Source organism: Marmota flaviventris, chromosome 1 (assembly GCF_047511675.1).
Source record: "Marmota flaviventris isolate mMarFla1 chromosome 1, mMarFla1.hap1, whole genome shotgun sequence".
Classification (NCBI taxonomy): domain Eukaryota; kingdom Metazoa; phylum Chordata; class Mammalia; order Rodentia; family Sciuridae; genus Marmota; species Marmota flaviventris.
Window position 1 is genome coordinate 164,273,326 of NC_092498.1, and position 19,925 is coordinate 164,293,250.

At 41.6% G+C, this 19,925-nt stretch overlaps 1 protein-coding gene across 4 annotated transcripts in view; it reads left to right on the forward strand.

Annotated features, from left to right (window-relative positions):
• Positions 1–19,695, forward strand: part of LOC139705029 (ERV-BabFcenv provirus ancestral Env polyprotein-like) — a 42,804-nt gene extending 23,109 nt beyond the window's left edge. The window contains exons 1-3 of one of the 4 annotated variants that reach the window (XM_071609211.1): positions 15,681–15,705; positions 18,313–18,474; positions 18,958–19,695. In XM_071609211.1, coding sequence (XP_071465312.1) covers positions 15,697–15,705; positions 18,313–18,474; positions 18,958–19,302 — 516 coding nt within the window. In that variant the 5' untranslated portion in view covers positions 15,681–15,696 and the 3' untranslated portion in view covers positions 19,303–19,695. Of the gene's footprint in view, positions 1–15,680; positions 15,706–18,312; positions 18,475–18,957 lie in introns of those variants that run through there. The other 3 variants (XM_071609209.1, XM_071609212.1, XM_071609215.1) reach the window with 3 other exon arrangements.
• Positions 19,696–19,925: the final 230 nt, after the last annotated feature.

Sequence of the window (19,925 nt, forward strand, 5' to 3'; positions counted from 1 at the left end):
ATGTTACTATACTGAATGTTGTAGGCAACTGAAACACAATAGTAAGTGTTTGTGTATCTAAACATCTGATAACTATGATATCACTAAGCAATAGGAATTGCTCAGTGTCATTATGATCTTATGGGACCACTGTCATATATGTGGTCTGTGATAAATCAAAACATTATTATAATGCCCATGACTATAGTCAAGATTTACACAAAAATTGCCCTGATAATATTCTGCATGTATGTACCCATTTTCTATGTTATTCTTCTAATTAATTTTGCCAAAAAAGGAAGATTGTCTTTGTCAGATCAGATTATTAGCCCAAAGTCATAAAAGTTATTCTTGATAAATCGGAAAGAGAAATACATGCTACACTAAAGCAATGACATGGTGGGAAAAAGAGGAAAGGGGGAAAATATGGAGTTCTGGAGCAATCAATTTATTCCCAAGACAAAAATATTTATCCTTATCTTAACCAGAAAATTTTACTAATGGTCATAAAAATAATCACCCCATTTCAAAATCCAGTTGCATAGGAATAAAGTTTATCCTACAAGCTGCTTCTTCCCTAAATGGCTTTTGCTTTTAGCTGCCATCAGCTTTACTTTTCCCACCTTTAGATTCTGGCCTTTAAACGAGATCATTGAGAGTTCACAAAGCTCAGGATAATGAGTTTTCCAGAAAGGGGATCCCAGTGTTCCAAGCAAGGGGGGGTGGGGGGACCAGACCATGAGAGCCACAGCTTGAAGAAGTAGATGATTCAAAAATATATCTGTAAACAAGCAGATTTTTTATTGCCTTCTCTACTTGCAGAGCACTAACTCAGACATATTGCTTTTCCTCAGCCTCTTATATCATCATTACAAATAAGAGTAAGTCCAATATGGCCAAGAAAAACAGCTTTATAAAAAAGACAGAAACAAGCCCAACTGAGATTCTAATGAGGGAAGATTTCCCCTCTCTTTGCTTCAACTCCATTCCCTCCTTTCACTCTCATAACACAGGTTTCCTTAGTCCCATTTTACAGAGGAGGAAACTGAGTCCCCAAGAGGTGAAATGACTTGCCCAAGGTCATATCCCTATTAATGGTAAGCCATGCCTGGCTTCAAAGCTCTTGCCACACTGCTCTAGGCAGAGCTTTAGGTCAAAGTTTCTCAAACTTTCACAAGTCCACAGGACTGCTGCAGAACTTTTTATAATGCAGACCGAGATTCCAGTGACCTGGGGGCTAAGCTGCTGCAGTTCTGGCTCTGGGAAGATTCCAATGATCTGCTGGGTTCCAGACCACAATTTAGATCAGTGTTTCTCAAGAGGGAATGATTTTGTCATCCAGGGAACATCTGGCAATAACTGGAGACATTTTTAATTGGCAAACTTGGGGCATGGAGTTAACAGTACTAGCATCTCTGGACAGAGGTCAAGGATTTTTTTTTTTTTTTGCTAAACATCCTCTAATGCACAGAACAGCCCTCAACACCAATAAAGAACCATCAAGCCCAGAATGGCAACAGTGCTACAATTAAGAAATCCTGTTCTAGAGGATCCAAGTTCATTTAAACTTTTTCCAAAGCTGCTGAAGTTTTGTAAAACTGCACTGGGGTCAAAGGTAACTCCCATGTTCAAAAATTCTCCTTGAACTCTGATAGAAATGCTGATATCATGCAACCAATGGCTAGCCTATAATGAAGTTAATTTCCTCACAAATAGTCTCCCACTGTACTAAAGAAAATCAAATCAGCTGGTTACAAACTGGGGTTTCAGAAACTTCCCACAATTTCTGCAAGGTCTTTGTTTCTTAGCACTGGAGGTCACAATGAAAAGAAAAAAGATAAGATTATTTTTAGATACAAATTTTCTAATTTCCTGTTTAGACAGCTCAAACTCTACTGTGTTGACCAGGATCACATGAAACCATCTTTTATTATGCAGCTTTAGCTATTGCTACCCACCATCAATATCATGCTGGGATATTGCCATACTCTGCTCCCAGCATCCACTCAATCCCCAGACTCAATAAAGAAACCCGTCATTCATCTGGATCTTTACTATTCATAGAACCAAAACGTTAGTTCATGTTTAATATTTTTTATTAACCCCACATTTTATTGTGGGATTCACAGAATCTTTAAATGACATATTGTATGATAAAGTATATGCTTTAGGAAAACTATAAGTCTTAATATAATTTGAATAACTCAAGGTTTGATTAAAATCATATAGCTTCTTATTTGGGGAGGTCAAAGAATAGATATCACATCTGCTAGTGTATCAACCTTCCAGGCCATATACCCCTGATCCCATATTTCCTACTTATTTGTCAACAAACTTCCCAATTCTACAGACTCAGCCCAAAAATCCCACCTTAACACAATCCCCATAACAGGGTCTCCGTCATTTCATTGCCCCTCTGCAGACATAGTTTAGATTTAAAAGCTCTTCATAAAACAACTGAATAAATGAACGTGTCCTTGAAAACTCAGCTTTTGGGGTTCTCTTTTCTCTCTATAAAAGTTTCCTTCTTGGTTTTTCTCACTGTGTGCCTTCTTCCTTCTTTGTCCCAAGTACAACTTATCACAGACACTTCTGCTCCCTGCATTCTTTACATTCTTAGCTATGGTTCCTACTTCAAGGCATCCTCTTGAATTCCTTTTCCTGTCTGTACCCACTGTCATCACCTTAATTCAACCTCATGAACAGTCTCCTAGACTTTCAAAACTAACTCCTAATTGATAATTACAGAATTATAAAGACCAACATGGGGGCCAGTTATGGAGAGAATATGAGTTATAACTGTTCCCTGAGAAACTCTGGACTTGGAATGGTGTTATCAGCCCCACCCCCAGCTGTCCCTTCTTGGTGTGCACAAAGAAGGTAGTGTCACCTGATGGTTAGGAACACAGGCCTTTGACCACCTTGATTGTGACTCCCTTTGAGGTACTAGTCAGAGTAGTCCACTTCCCTCTCAGTTTCTTCATGTGTTACCAGGGAAGATTAATTGGTTCAACAGCTGCTGTGAGGATTAAATAAATGAGTTACCACATATCAAGAGTTTAAAACAGTGCCTGGCACACCATAAAAGATCAATAAGTTAGCCATGTTGACAACAATAACAACCCACTTAAGCCAATATCCCAAAGAATAATTCAAACTGGTATGATCACCAGTCATTAATGAAAAGATAAAATACCACCATGAACTCCATGTATCAATGTTCTAAGAAGGACATGGCATTGTCTCTATCACATTCAGAAAAAGGCAGGACCTGAGTACCATTATGAGAAGATATCAGAAGGTCTAAAGTATGAGAAATCCAGCAAAATAATTCACTGATAATCTTCAAGGTACCAAGAATGATAAGAAATAACTAAGGAACCCATGGAGAAAATATGGAGACCATGGGGAAATGACAACCAAATGTAACACAGGATCCTAGAATGACAATCAAAGGACACTGATAGAAAAATCAGTAAAGTTTAAATGGGGCCCTTAATTTGGTTATGGTATTCTACCAGAGCAAGGAAAACTGGTATCTTCTTGGTTCTAATAATTATACTTAGGTCGTGCACAATATTAAGATGGAAACAACAGGAGAGAGACATATGGAAGCTCTGCATTATTTTTGCATATTTTCTATAAGTATAAAAATAGTTAAAAATAAAAAATTGATCCTTCACAAAAGGTAACCTGTCCCAGAGATTATCCCTCCCTAGAGGGAGTTGTAAAAGCTGTTAATTAATGCACCCAGGGCCCCCTTCCTGCCTGGATCACTCTACCTTGGCCCCTCCAGCCCATCTGCTTCTCCCCTTTTGGCCATCCACCAGAGTATCTCTTGGGCCTAGTCACTTAAACAGGAATGAGAGAGATAAGGGTGAAGAGAGCAGGAGAACAAAGGCAGCTTAAGACATATAAAAAGGCAAAATGGGCTGGGGCTGGGGCTGGGGCTGGGGCTCAGCAGTAGCACACTTGCCTTGCATGTGTGAGGCACTGGGTTTGATTCTCAGCACCACATATAAGTAAATGAAATAAATGTCTATCAAGAACTGAAAAAAACAAATTAAAAAAAAAAGGCAAAACACCCTCACTTCTTGGGATACCAGCTATGGCCCCCTTCTTCCTCCCAAAAGAAGTCTATATTACCCCTTTTTAAATAAACCTTGCTTTCTATGCTTGCCTAGGTGCGCTTCTCCAATGTTATATTTCAACATGTGAGGCAGCAGGACTCACCAGTAACCAGCAGTATCCCTACTGAAGATATGACACTGAAGACTGAAAACAATCTCTGCTGTGGGCTGAGGTTGTAGCTCAGTGGTAGAGTATTTGTCTTGTACATGTGAGGCACTGGGTTCGATCCTCAGCACCACATAAAAATAAAATAAATAAAGGCATTGTGTCCATCTACAACTTAAAAACAAAAAAATCTCTGCTCAAAAGCTATGCAGTCTAGGTAGGAGGCATATCAATAGTAATAAAAACAATGTGCAAGGTGCTGGCAATATTAAAGATGAGAAAGGTGTGATTTCTGCTCTCATAGAATATATAGTTTTGAAAGGATTATATATATAAATTGGAAGACTAAAACATTGAGCATTTACAACATGCCAGGCTCTATATGTATATAACACGCATTACACATAGGTTTAATTTTCAAGCCCTGTGAATCAGATATCTATCACACAATATAATCATAACATACTGAAGAAGGTTCACTTTTATGAAATGTAACTGGGATGGTAGAGAGGTCACCCTTGATTTCTCTCAGCTCAGAACAAACACTGCACCCCCAACAAGTGACCTATAAAATACCAACAGGCCAAGTTTGATCCTGAAGACAGAAATCTGTAGTTTGAAAAGGGACCGTAGACTTGCTTTATGAGATCAACTGACAGTGAAGCCAAATCTTGCTTATCCCCTCCTCATCTTTCTTCAAGGAAACATAAATGACATTTGTTGAGCCAAGCCCTGTGCAAAGTGCTTTACATAGGTCATCTCATTTGAGACCAAAGAGTAAACTTGCACAGGTGGATGCAAAGGTTGTTCTGGAGGCAAAGAAAACTGCTGATTGAAATTCTCCTAGGCCAGAAGTCTCCTGTAAATTTCCTTAGCATTCTTAGGTCTCTTGCAAAAGTACAGCACAGCTATTATGAATAAAACAAAGATAATTAACCCCATAAATCAATGCAGATTAAAAACACAAAGGAGGGGCTGTGGATCAGCAGTAGTGCACTTGCCTGGCATGTGTGAGGCACTAGGATCAGTTTTCAGCACTGCATATAAATAAATAAAAATAAATATCTATCAACAATTTTTTAAAAAATTTAAATTTAAAAGGATCTAGCATCTTGAGAGGCTGAGGCAGGAGGATCATGAGTTCAAAGCCAGCCTTAGCAAAAATGAGGCGTTAAGCAACTCAGTGAAACCCTGTCTCTAAATAAAATTCAAAATCGGGCTGGGGATGTGGCTCAGTGGTTGAGTTACCCTGAGTTCAATCCCTGGTACCACCACCCCCCCAAAAAAATGCACAAAGGAAAGAAAATAAATGAGGTTAAAATAAGGAGGAGAAATCAACATGTTAGGAGAAACAGTAAGATTTTAAATGAAGTCATAATAGGAACCAGATGAGAAACTTAAATTTTAAAAAAAATTTCAAAGAAAACAAACCAAAAAGAAGAGGAACCAGTAGGAAAAAAATGATTAGAATTATTTTATATTTCTATGGAATAATAAAGAGTATACTGGGCTAGGGTTGTGGCTCAGAGGTAGAGCGCTCGCCTAGCATGCGTGGGGCACTGGGTTCGATCCTCAGCATCACATAAAAATAAAGATATGGTGTCCACCTATAACTAAAAAATAAATATGTATATATATATTTAAAAAAGAGTATACTGGTTCTCACTTCGAAGTTAATTTCCCTGTGAGGTCTCAGGCAAGTTACTTCACTTCCCTGATTACATAATACGACAATGTCAACACCAACACCTCAAAGAGCTGTTCTGAGTAACAAAGCCCAGCACTGAGCTCCACCCCAGGAAGCCTTCTATTTAATGATGGTGGTGATGATGATGATTTATGATGTTAACAGCATCCACCAGGACCTCCCAAGATGTGATTCCATGAAACTTCCTCCATCAGTATGATAAGCCCAGCAATTCTCAGACGCAGAGTGCCACACATATTCCCAGCGAGGCAGCTGTGGTTTCAGAAAATGCAGTTGTTTTGGCCATTCTCCTTCGATCTTCTACACAAGCATATTTGTGTCTAAAGGGCAGCAAAATAAAGAGCCAACAAACAAAGATAATCACAGCCAAGAAAAAAGGGGAAAGAGAGTGAGTTTTTCAAAAAATATTTCATGTCCTCTGGAGAGGCTGTGTCATTACATGCCCAACATCACCACGCTCAACACAAGCATCCTCAATTCTCCACTACCCTCCAATTATCCCTTTACTTCTAAGGGTTGTTTAGGAGGCGTCCAAATACTACACATTGAAAACTTAACAGGCACAAACCTCAATGTGTCTCAAGTTTCCAGTGTGCAATTGGCAAGGACTCGATCATTGTGTAGTATTCTGTCTTTTAAAGCAACCAAAACTTGAGTCCTTAAAAAAATCAACTAAACCTTGACAGGCATCAGAAAAGTATTGCAACAGACACCACCGGCAGTAAAACTGGAAGGGACCATGAAGGCAGAGTGGAATATCTACATTAAGAGTCATTTCTTCTGTCTAAGGCACACTCAGACCTTGCAATTTCCTTGCTGTGTTGATTCTACCAGAATGGCACAGGCCTATGCCACGTTCTATAAGAACGTCACCTGGCAATGCATTCCTATTTGGATGTGAATGGGAAAAGCAACATTTTATGGAAGATCATTTGTCTAAACAAGGATTAATTTCTAGTATACTAGGTGATGAGGGTGTTCTTGACACCAGGAATTAAATTAAATCAAGGAATTAAATTAAATCGGGATGGGGAGGATTGCAACTTTTTAGAGAATTTTTTTTTCTTTTTAACCTGGGGTGCTTTAACCACTGAATCACATCCCCAATCCTCTTTAATTTTTTTTTTCCTGGAGACAGGGTCCCCTAAGTTGCCCAGGCTGGCCTCAAACTTGCGATCCTCTAGTCTAAGCCTCCACAGTCTTTGGGATTACAGGCATGTGCCACTGCATCTGGCTTACAATTGATTAATTTTTATTTTTATTTTTGTGGTAGTAGGTATTTAACCTAGGGCTTTGCACATGCTAGGCAAGTACTCTACCTCTGAGATACGCCCTAGCTCTGCAACCAATTTTTTTTTTTTTTTTGTCTTTGATACCAGGGATTGAACCCAGGGGTGCTTAACCACTGAGATACATCCCCAACACTTTTTACCTTTTATTTTGAGACAGGGCCTAGTGAGAGGTCTAAGTTGCTTAGGGCCTGGCTAAATTGCTGAGGCTTGCCTGGATTTTCTATCCTCATGCCTCAATCTCCCAAGTAACTGGGATTACAGGTGTGCACCACCAGACCCAGCTTTTAGATATACTAAGGCTGAGGAGATATTAAAAACAAGAAAAGAAAAGCAATACTTAATAGACTTAAAAGAAGCTAATCTTAAGAGTGGCAGCTAATCTCCCTAAACAGACTTCTGAGAAGGAGATGTGTCAAGTGTTGATAAACTATTTCCTTGGTAAATGACCACTGGCCCTGGTGTGCAGCACTCAAAGAACAGAGAACCCCTGCCATGAATCTGAGATTCTCTGCAAGGAAAGAACTCTGCTCCATTAATAACTTTTAAAATCATGCACTAACTAATTCATGGTGGCAGTCCAAATCCTCCCATCAAACTTCATTATGCGATCAGGCAGAGTTCAAAGATATATGCAGAGGAAAGAGAAAAACTCAAGTCTACAGAAAATTGGTTGGGAGGGGTAGGGAACAAAATCCTGCAAGTTTTAAAGTGAGGACAGGAAGCTGAAACTAGAGGACATGGTCAAGTGGGTCAAAAAAAATAAAGATTTTGATTGCATAAAAAGCCACACATGAGTTCAGATTTTAATGTGATACACATTAATACTTGCTATTTTAATATTTGCCTTTACTTGAGATGTAGTAGGATTCTGCCTGAGGCAAGATTTTTTAATAGCAATATTAAAAATACTTAATGGTACTTAGAGCAAAGCACGTGTGGTCATGTTTTAAAGAAGGAAAGGAAAAGGTAATTCTGAACATCTGTACTACATTTCCACATGATAAAACCACTATACTCCAAAATTATCTTGAAGTTTGATGGTCTGGGGGGGAGGGTGGCAGTTCACATAGAGAAATGTTTATTCAAAAAACAAAGTGAGACTCAAAAGCCATTTTGAGGAGAACGGGGACAGCAACCTTTATTGTAAAATAAAATTGTCAATTAATAGCATGTCTGGTAGTCAGAAAGTAAGGTTTATGTATCTTCTCAGGTCCATAATTATTGCCTCCATAAATACTCCTGAGAATCAATATCTTTTATTTTCATAAAGTCCCAACCTTCCCACACAGTAGCTCAAATCAAAAATACTACCCTATCACCTCCCTTAGATTTCTTTTCCTGAATTTACCTACATTTTCTGAGAGGCTAGGAGTGAAGCAGGGGGCAGTTCCCGCCCCCTCTGTGTGTGTCTGTATAAGTCTCTGTGTACTCTTTGTGTGTGTTCGTGTCTCTGTGTGTATCTATGCCTCTCTCTGTGCCTGTGTGTGTCTGTCTCTCCATATTTCTATTTCTGTGTGTCTCTGTCTCTTCTATATGTGTCTCTGTGTGTGTCCCTTTCTCTCTCCTCTGTCTCCCCTCTCTCTCTCGCTCTCGCTCTCTCTCACACACACACACACACACACACACTCACACACCATTTCTGGTTTTCAAGCCCAAACCTCCACCCCACCTCACCTCAGGACATCCGCTTCCTAAATTCAATCCCCTGCAATTAGTCTTTGGGTCAAGAAGTACAGCAATCTTCTTGACTTTCTTCAGTAAAACAGTTTCAAGCAGGTGTGGCTAGGAATTTCTGTACTTGCCCATGGCCATAGACCAGTCACCAAAGGATGTGTCACGCACTCTTCACCAGCAGTTCACAATTGATTTCACCCCCCCAGGAGATATCTTGCAATGGCTGAAGATATTTTTATTGTTGTTGAAACGGTTTAGGGAAGGGTGGGGTTGCTACCTGAATCTTATAGGTAGAAGCCCTAGATGCTTTTAAACAGGATACAAAGCAATAAAATAAGGGGGGGGGGGGGGAGCCCTTACAACAATGAATTATCTTTTCCAAAATATCAATAGTACAGAGACTAAAAAATGCTAGGCTACATCAAGGAAGCAAAATTCAAAGCATTTAGGAACCCCTACAACCTCTGTGCCAAACTAGAAACAAAAAGTAATCCCCTTCACATTCAAGCCGGGGTGTTTAGGAAAGTAGATTTTGCTTTACCAAATTTCAGAAGAGTAATGAAATAGGTGCCTATTGGGAGTTATAAATACAATTTTAATGTCACACTACTGACATAGAAATCTGAAATATGTAATGAAAACTAGATAAAAAGTAAGGCTGGCTTGGGGAGGCAAAGCATTTCTTTCTGGAAGTGTGCTAATTATAAAGTAAAGAAAATTGAAAAGAAGACCAACTTTGAACAAATGAAGTGGGAAAGGTCTAACTCTATATGCCTCCCACTTTCTTGTCCTTATTCTCTGCTCACAAAAACTGGTCTATTCCCTAAGAATTCATGGAGGGCCAAGTATTTTCACTTTCCTAAGCCTACAATGGGCCCGGGAGACCTCACCCTGCTGCTGCCTTCTACACAGCACTGTTTAACCGTTCCATGGCTCGGTGACCTCACAGATTTACAGTCAAAATTCCCTGATAAGATGTGGCAAGAAAGAAAAAAAAAAAAACCCTTTGCATTTTTCCTTGTTTGCATGTAAAAAGAAAATAACCCTGTGTGAGAAGTCAGAAGACCAAAATCCTAGTCTACTCTCTATCAGTCTGAATCCCTGACAGTCTCAAGGAGTGTTTAGCAGCAAGGAACCTAGCACCAACAGGCCCACATTTGAATCCCAGATCATTTACTACTTGCTCTGAGAACCTGGACCAAGCACATCACCCTCAGGACCTCAGCCTCCTCATCTGAGAAGCAGGAAAACCATCATCCATTTCAGCACATCATTAGGAACATAAAAAAGGCACTCCTTGGGAAGTGATTAGCACAGGCGGATCTCACAGCATTCTCAGTAAATGTTACATGTCATCAAAACTTCTCTGAGCCCCGGTGTCCTCCCAGGGTTGCTGGGAGCATCAGAAGAAATCATTATAATGGAGCATGTTCTATAAACTACTAAGCCTCCTCCACATGTAAGGTATTAATTAATGTTCCCACATAAGATAGGATGAGCCTAGATATAGCCAACCCTGTCTCAACTTCCCATTACCATGGCTTATGAAACACACTAACATAACCACAGTACAAGGGCTTGTAGTCCTTTCTCACTACTGAGGTTTTATTTGTGGTGTATTGTTTTACCAGACAATGATGACAACTTATGTCAACTAACAAAAAAATATTTTTCAGGGAGCCATCACTCCACTCTTAAGGCAAAAAGGACAGTAATCTGTCTCTCCCAGTATGACTTCCTGACATTCTCTGGATCCCCCTGGAGCCTTTATCCACCTCCCCAACCACTTCCTTTTCCCAGCAGGTTCTGAAATGCCTTGTGTCTAATGGCCCCCTGGGACTCCAACCATCTCTGTTACTGTAAAAAGCAGCCAATTACACTCATTAAAATCAATATGGGGTAAAACCTGAACCATTTCAAATTAGCATGTAGCATTCAAATTTTAAAGAATGCATTAGAATTAAAAGATAAAGCAAAATATGCTAAAAAGAAATGAATATATTTCCTGTCATCTAAAATGGAAGAGTAGAAGTTATGAAATTGTACTTTGAGATGCATTGTCAAATTAGGGAGCGGAAATAGCATTTTTCTACAAAGATGCTTTGTTGGCATCTATCCTGAATGAAGTGCTAGGAGAAAATGGAACTTATAGAAAACAAGGAGAATGAGAATTACATTGACATCAGTCAATGAAAATTCTATGTAATCTCATGAGAGAGAGAATTGATTCAGTTGGTCATTTTCTCTGGTCATGAGACTCATTTGAGAATGAATGCCTTTAAAGGCTCCAGGGAGTAAAAGCCAATCCTCTGCGCCTGATACTCAGAGCCCCCAGTGAAGTGATCCCCCACCATCTATTCAGCTTTATTTCCTCCCTCTCCTGAAAGGTGGAGTTTCATGAGTCCCAAATTTGATGCACTCCAAACCCACCACAGTTCCCACATCCATGGCTCCACTCAGCCATCCCTTCTTCAGTCAGACCTCTTCACAAGCCGAGTGTTGAAATTCTTCCTGCCTTTAAGGACCAGTTCTGCCATGGTTTAAGCTGGTCATCCATTTTCCTGCTTTTAGCTGTTCAGCATTTAGGTACCCTTTGAGATCCTCTTGGTGAAACCAATCCAAGGATTAATAGCAAGCAGTGGTGACAAGTACAAATTCTACAGCCAGAACGCCTGGGGTCCGATCTTGGCCCCAGCACTTGTGAATGAGGAAAATACCACTTTGTGCCTCAGTTTCCTTATCTGTGTAAAGATGGTGATGACAGCATTACTTAGTACAGCATCGGGCTATACCTGGAATAAGCATCATTGAGTACGAGTTGTTTTATTGCCCACCTGAATCTATAAACAAGATCACAAAACTGCCACCATGCTTCCACAGCATGCTACATATGGACATTCCAGATAGGCCCAACAACATCCAACACATTTTGCAAAAACTGAAAGGAGATTTCCAGGTACTCCAAAACTCCCGCTTCACTCCAAACATACAGCAATGATAAAGAAAACATAAAAGAACATGGAACTTATGAAGTCAGTATGCACCTTCCCAATACTCACAAACCACAGAACAATTCTCTAGTTATTTTTCAATCATTAAAATATATTATCGAACACAAGCAATATCTGAGGCCTGGGAATATTGATGGAATGAACTGATCAGGTTAAAACAAAAGCTTTCTATATTAAAATAGGAAATAATCATTCAGTTTTATAATATACATGTGAAATAGCATTTATAAAAGATCTTCTATATAAAATGGTATGTTTGTTTGGGAATATTTTCTATCATAAGCTTTGTTGGTAGAAATAGAATGTATTGAATCTATTAGATTTAGAAATGCCTTCATGAGCAAAATCATGGCTCAGCAGAACCACAGACAAATGTGTGTTAAAGAGAAAGAGATTATATGGTTTGGAGAAAGGGGCACCAAAGTGGCATCTATAAGTTTGGGACAGGGATTACACAGGGGAGGTTTGAGCCATCAATAAAAGACCTAAAAACTCAAGAACTTCTAGATCACAACCTTTTCCCTGGTGAATCTCCCACTGGCCTCAGAAATCAGACCAAGAATTCATGTTACCTGCTTCTCCTTTCTGCCCACCCACAGTGCAGAGGGAAGCTCAGGTCCCACCTCCTGCAGGTTTTGCCTGTCTTGGATTATTAGCAAATGTGGCCCCCATGACTTGAGTCTTCATCTGCCCCTGCAACTAAAGAAAGGCAAACTGCCAGAAGGTATTAGAATAGGAGATCAATGGGCTTGGCAGTTAAAGAGTGAGACATGTCCCAAGTCCACTGACTTTCTTCTGAGGACCAGTCAAGAAAAATAGTATGCAGGGTAAGCATAAGAGGATCCTGATATAAAAACCATTTTTTTCTTTAATCAGATCAGCAATATTTAGGGTACTTTACAGGGAACAGTATGTTCTTTGCAGGAAAACCTAAAGAACAAGGTAAACCATTACCACATTAAACACTGTCTTATCAAATCAACCTGTATCAAAATGCATCACAATACACTAGTGAGTAATGCTGGGGCTCAGCCAAGCCTGGGGCTTACATCAGGCATAGTTCCTGGGCAATGATTTCCAACTTCCAAATAAGTTGAGATCACAACCTTTTCACCATTGTTTCCTACCAGACAAAGGAGTGGGTGTCACCCTCAGCCTTTTCCAGACCATTGAAAGACAACAAGATAGTAAAGCAACCCACCCACCCCATGTGCAATTCCTGCCAACTCCAAACATCCTGAAACAATAGGCTGAACAAGACCAGAAGACAGGGTTTATGTGAGGTCCAACACCCCTGCCTGAGAATGAATCATAAAACCACTAGCACTCCATTCCCCAGCATTACACCATCTAGCCTCAACCTGGTCCAACCATGCATAATGAAAAAGAAATCAGGAACATGCTGAACTTTTTTAAAATCTCAAGTACATTTTAAACCCCGTTTTAGATTCATTTAAATTAACCTAGGTCAGGCAACCTCTTTATTCAAGCCGAGTTATTCTTACTGGTTTAATAGCAAAAGTGGTCAGACACATTTTTCTATTAAAAATTTTTAAAATAACCTGATAGAAGTACATTGTAAAACTCAGTGGAGACTATGGAAACAGTTTACGATAAACTTGGCCTTACAAAATAACTAATAAAGGAAATTTCTCAGTTACTTGGCACAGGGAAACAACTATTTGTATATTATTAAGTATTTCGTTGGTCACAAACTAATAGCACAATTTTCAATTTCTAAAATAGCATTTTTCAAAAATGTCTTAAAAGGACACCAATGCAGCAAGAGAACAGTGAGCCAAATACTCTTGAGAAGCTCTGCCTTCCCCAGTCTGCTGCCTGGAAATGAGCCCTACACACTGGCATATTGGAGAATAGCAAGTTGTGGTAAACTCCGTGGAACCCAGCATGTCCCCAAGTTCACTTGGCCCTCAAGCCCCTTTTCTCTCATAACACATCAACTTACCACAAAATGGCTATTCTGCCCAGCACACTTTGGGCAAGATTCTTTGAGAAAAGGAATATAAATAAGTAGTTTAAGAGCTGAGACTCTAGAGTCAGCCTGATTCAAATAACAGCTATACATTTGTTAGCTGTGTGACACTGAGCAAACTTCTTGATGTCACTTGTCCCAGGTAAAATGGCCAAATAATGGCAGCTACCTCCTAGGACATGGGCCTTTTCTCCTGACTGGAACAGTCTTCTGAGATCCTCACATAGCTGACTCCTTTTTGTCATTAGGTCTTAGTTTATATTGTCACCCCCTCCAAGTCACTCCCAGCTCACTAGTGCTTTATCTTCTTCAGGACATTTTCCTAACTATAAAATTGTCATCTATTTCTTCCCAATAGAATGCAAGCACCCATGAAGCCAAATTATTGGTTTTCTTTGCTATATCCCCAAACAGATCTTCAATAAGAATTCACCCAATTAATGAATAAATGAATTAGTGAATAAACAAATGAGGTAGTTTTGTGAGTTCAGCATGAATCAGTGTAGAGCACTTCATAGTGCCTGACACACAAACAACTATACAGACCCTTTTGAAAACTTTTGATAAACTATGAGTGGTTAATGCACTCATAATCTCAATTCTTCCAATTTCTAACTTTCAGATGATGCAGTGTGTCTTCTTAATACATTGAGGACATTTCATTTATTCAGAGGCATGCCAATAAATAAGCATTCAGGAATGAAATAGGGGTGAGCCATAAGAGTAGTATTTACCAATTTCCATGGTGATAATATTCCAACTAGGACCAATTTCAGGATATCGATGATTTAATGGACAACTCACACACAACTCCTGAAATTTTAATAAATGACTCTCAGAAGCTACTACAACCCTTCTCTTGGAAAGGATTCTTTCATGTCTCCAAGTCTTGTTCATTGAGTTCAAATTGAAAATGACTTTTATATAAAGACACATATTCCACATTCTTTCTTCTTGATGACCCAAGACATGGCCTATCCACGGACATTAGTTTGATGCTCAAGGAGATGAGTTGGATGTACTGGGCTTTATTTTCTGTACCACCCTTTGTATGCATTCAAACTGATGGTCAATGCTCTAAACATGATCTGTATCCACACTAGACCATTGTGAGAGGACCAACCAGTTTCAGAAACCACAAGTGGAATTGTTTTTAGCCACACAACAGGATGAATGCAGCATCTATTAAGTATTACCAAATAACAGAATCTAATAATAGAAGAAGAGTGAGTCCATCCTGACCACTAGATGCCGTAGAGTAATGAATAATGCTGCAGATGAAGGTTTCTCTGGCATCATAACCTTGCTGTCAGTCGGAGTTGGCACCTTGGGAGACCTTTTTTGAATCAAGGAGCAGAGAATTACCTCCAAGAAATTCTCTTATGGATCAATTGGCAAAAGTGACCTCTGAGGCATTGCCTCTAAATACTCATGGGAATGAGAAGCAAGGAGGTTCTCAAACCTGCTGCCAGAGACACTCTGCCCCTCCTCCACTATGGCTGGGTGTGGCTGGTACCTGGATACACATCAAGAGCTCAGAGGAAGGGACACTGGTCACTGGTGGTGCTGGAATGTGAGGTGAAGGCGGCTGAAACTGTGACCCAATTCTTACAAGCCTCCTGGCCCTTGTCCTAAATGCCATCAGGAGGGACACTGGGATGTTGACTGTCCCTGAGCCCATAGCGGCCCCTGGCCATCCAGCCCTCTGGTTCCCCTTTCCAACTCTTGGGACTGGCTGCAGAGGACAAGCTCCCTATCACCCGACCACTACCATCACTCCACAGGAACCCAGGGTAACTCTGCATGTTTCAGGTAGGCCTGTCCTCTTCCTCCTAGACCCCAGGGATACATATTCAGTCCTCAAGGAGTTCTGGGGGCCTACTACCAACACTTATAGACACCTAGCCTTGTTTGCACTTTTGGCTCTAATTTTTACCCACTCCTTTTTGGTCATTCCACAGTGCCCTATTTCCCTAATGGGAAGGGACATCTTCACAAAATTGGGGGCTATGCTTTCTTTTTCCCCTCATATACGCTTCTGTCCAGATCCGCACCCTTACCTTAGGACCATCCCCTATTCCTTCTGCCAGGGCCTTCCCATTACCCCCTTCCGAGGTGGATCCTACTATCTGGGATGTTTCCTTCTATCACCTCACACCATGAGCCCATTCACATACATCTCAAAGACCCCCTCCATTTTCTGGCCCAATCACAATACCTGCTCTCCCCCCTTGCTGCTGCTGTCCCTCTCTTTTTGCAGAGCAGCCTTGTCAGGCTCCTGACAATAAACCTGCTTCTTATCCCAGCTGTGTGTGTGTGATTAGTCCTGTGCCACTTTTCTTTCATTGATGCCAGTGACTTGATCACGTTCTCCCATCAGCTTTGCTCTCCCCTCCGGAATTTGAGCTACTTTGGGATCCTGGCCTGAGGGCCCAGGACAATGACACACCTTCTTCCATTCACCTAGCACTCTTCTTCATCTACACTCTGGCATCATTTGAGTAAGTGGCTTTGCCCTTCCCCTCTCTTCCTCCTCCCAAGTCTACTCCCTAGAGACAGCAGTGACAAGTCTCCTCTTTTTTTTTTTTTAAAAAAAGAGAGAGAAAATTTTTTAAATATTTATTTATTTTTTAGTTCTTGGCGGACACAACATCTTTGTATGTGGTGCTGAGGATCGAACCTGGGCCGTACGCATGCCAGGCGAGCGCGCTACCGCTTGAGCCACATCTCCAGCCCCAGACAAGTCTTTACAACTTAGATCTTGGCCCAGCACCAAGATTCTCACCCATCCCTTCCTCTTGATGAGTTCACTTCTGTTTTAGGGACAAACAAGGCAGGGCACCAAAGATAGCAGGAAACAGTTTTATTTGGCTGCAGCCAGGTTCAGAGGGTACAGCCTTTGCTGTAATCAATCAATCCCCTGAACGGCGAATACAGGTAATTTCAGAGTTTTATACCCAGCATGTAAGGGGAGGGGCTCAGAAGTTCACAGCCTGCAGAAGTTCACACAAAAGCAGCTTTTTCCTTCACTGTTTTAGGCAAGTTAATACTTCAAGGACAACACCTGAGAAAGGGAGAGCTTCTTCTCTCCTTTCTTTCTTCCCCTGCCAGCTGTTACCATGGAGCCCAATTGGTATCTTCTTCTTATCTTAAAAAATGTAGACATCTCTGTGAAGCCCAGCTCAAGGCCAGAAGCCTCGTTAGCACATTTCTACAAACTACTATACTGGATACATTTGTGAAAAATTATTAAGGGGGTGCCCAGCACCTGGAGTGCTGGTATCTTCCTGGCCAGTGGCCAAGCTAAACAGGTCAACAGGAAAATAGGAAATTTATCCATATTGAACTTTTTCTCAGAGACTCTTTGGCTGACAGTCCCAAAATCAGCCATGGTGAGGATTCCTGGAGAAGCCCAGTTAAGACTTTTTCTGTGGAGAGAGGGGGTGCCACTTCACTCCAACTCGCCATGGGAAACTCCCAATCCCTTTCTCTTGGCGAGTTCACTCTTGGGTCTTGGTTCTCAGCTCCTCAGCAGAGCTCATGAAAGCCCTGGCCAGGCAACCAAGACGCTGTATGGGCAAAGCCCAGGACTAGGGAAGTAGCAGGTGACTCCTTTCTCTCAGTCCCAGACTCCAACTTTGCCATGGGGAACTCCCAAATCCCATCTGACTCACCTCTTGGCTGCCTCCTTGCCCACTTAGCCCCACTCGGTTTGGCTCCTGATCTAAAGGCCCATGGGTCAATTGAACCTTCCAATCTTCATAACTTTTGTGAGTGCCTAGGAAAATGGAAGGAAATCCCTTATGTGCAGGCTTTCTCCTTTCTCCATTCTAAGCCTTCCCTTTGCTCCTCTTGCTCCCCCCCACCCAGGTTCTATTCGCCACTTAAGCTCTGGATTCCTCCAGAGACCCTACTTCTAGACAAACAAGGGACCTAGAACTCTCCTACATTGTGAAGCCCTAGGCAGCCATCTCCCTGGCCAGGGCCACACAGAAGCTAACATTGAAATACAAAGGACAGACTCACCAGGCTTGATAAGAGGCCTGGGGGGGGGGGGGAGAAAGAAAAACAAAGTGTCAATTTAGCTTTCCCCTTGGCTACAACACAGAAGAATAACTTCAAAACTTTCTCTGTCCATCTCCCTGATCTCACAGGCCCATTTCACCTTTAAGTGGCTGAAAAGCAGGGATTTGCTCTAGGGGTTCTCCGACACATGCTGGGGCCAACCTTTGCCCCTGTGGCTTTTCTATCAAAGGGTCTTGACTTCTGGTCAAAGCCTCTCTACTCATTAATGAGTCAAAGAAACTCACCTTTGGGGCCCTTCACCTTTGGGGCATTCTGGCTCCCCATCACCTAAAGGAACTGCTCACCTACAAGGTCTTTTATTCCTTATCCCCCTGCCACCTTTTATCTCTACAGGTTTCCCTGGTGGAAGATCCCAGTCTTACTTTCCACACGGGCTCACCTTTAAGCCCCGCTATTCTCCTCCCTGCTCCTCAGGACTCTTCCATCTCTTCTCCTCTTACCCATTCATGCACTGAAACTCTGGAGGAGCTTCTTCTACATCCCTCCAACATACAGGTAAGGGTGAGGATCAGGGGAGCAGCAGGTGAGTCTGGATGGAAGCATATATGAGGGGAGAAAGAAAGCATAGCCCCCAACTTTGTGAGGATGTGCCTTCCCATTAGGGGAACAGGGCACTATTCCATGTGTATGTTGCCTGGAGCAAGGAAGGCCCCTTGCTCCAAGCAACATACACATGGTTTACAGATGGCTCTTCCTTCCTTCAAGAGGGAGTTTGTTGGACAGGGTATGCTACAGTCTCTAACCCTGGGTGTGGAAGTCGCTCCCCTCCCCAATAATACATCCAATCGGCAGGCTGAACTGGTTGCCCTCATCAGAGCCTTGATTTTGGCAAAGGGAGCCTCCCTCAATGTCTACACTGACTCTAAATACTCTTTCCACGTACTTCTCTCCCACTCTGCTATTTGGAAGGAGCACGGATTCCTTACCACCAAAGGAACTTCAATTACTAATGCCCCCTTTATCTTCGATCTCCTTCAGGCCTCAAAGCTTCCAACTGCCATTGGAACTGAAGGATGGAAGCTAAGTAACCCCCTTCTCCAGTGGGCCCTTCCTTTCCTGACCTCTCTCCTTGTCATAGGCCTTTTGCTAATGCTTGCCCCCTGTATCATTAGATTTATTCAAGACCAGATTAAAAGGATCTCTAACCAAACCGTGAACCAGCTTCTGTTACAGGACTTCCAAGCCCTCAACAAAATTGGGCCATCTGGAGTCACCATCGCCCGGCACCTCCCGACCATCATAATTGCCTCAATGATGCCCTGCACCCCTAACAAGTGCTCAGAAGCCACTTTTTCCCACCAGGAAAAATCTACAGAAGATTGATCTACACCTCTGTCTCCTGAGAGGCCCAATAACAAACAAGAAAAGGGGAATATAAGGTCCTTGCTTAGCATCTGGACGGCCTTCTTAAGTGACTGCCACCATCTTAAGAAAAATTTTGCTTTCCCACCCAAGGGCCTTTCTTAGAAAGGCTCACCACTCCCTCATAGCAAACCCAGGCTTAACTGCCTGCATTAGGACCCACCTGGCTCTGATCTCTGAGCCTGCCCCATAAAAGCCCTGAACCCCAAGCCTGTTTTGCCTCTCTCTGTCTATGAAGAGATGGCCTTTATTTATCAGCTCTGACAAATAAACTCTCCTGCGTGTCTCTGCCTGGTCTCTGTCTTTCATTTCTCACTCGCCCATCTCCAGGTTCCTTGCTTTCCTTTCAGTCTTCCTTATCACACTTTGCATTTCCTGATTGAAAAATTTTACAAACTATTATATATATTGTTAATATTACTAGATAGTCCACAAATGTTTGTGAAAAACTAGTAAAGGAGCGTTCAGCACTTTTTCAGGCCCGCGGCCAAATTATTTTAAGAGAGAGCAACAGGAAATAGGAAGCTTTCTACACTGAACTCTTTTGCAGAGATCCTTTGGGTGATAGTCCTAAGATCAACTGT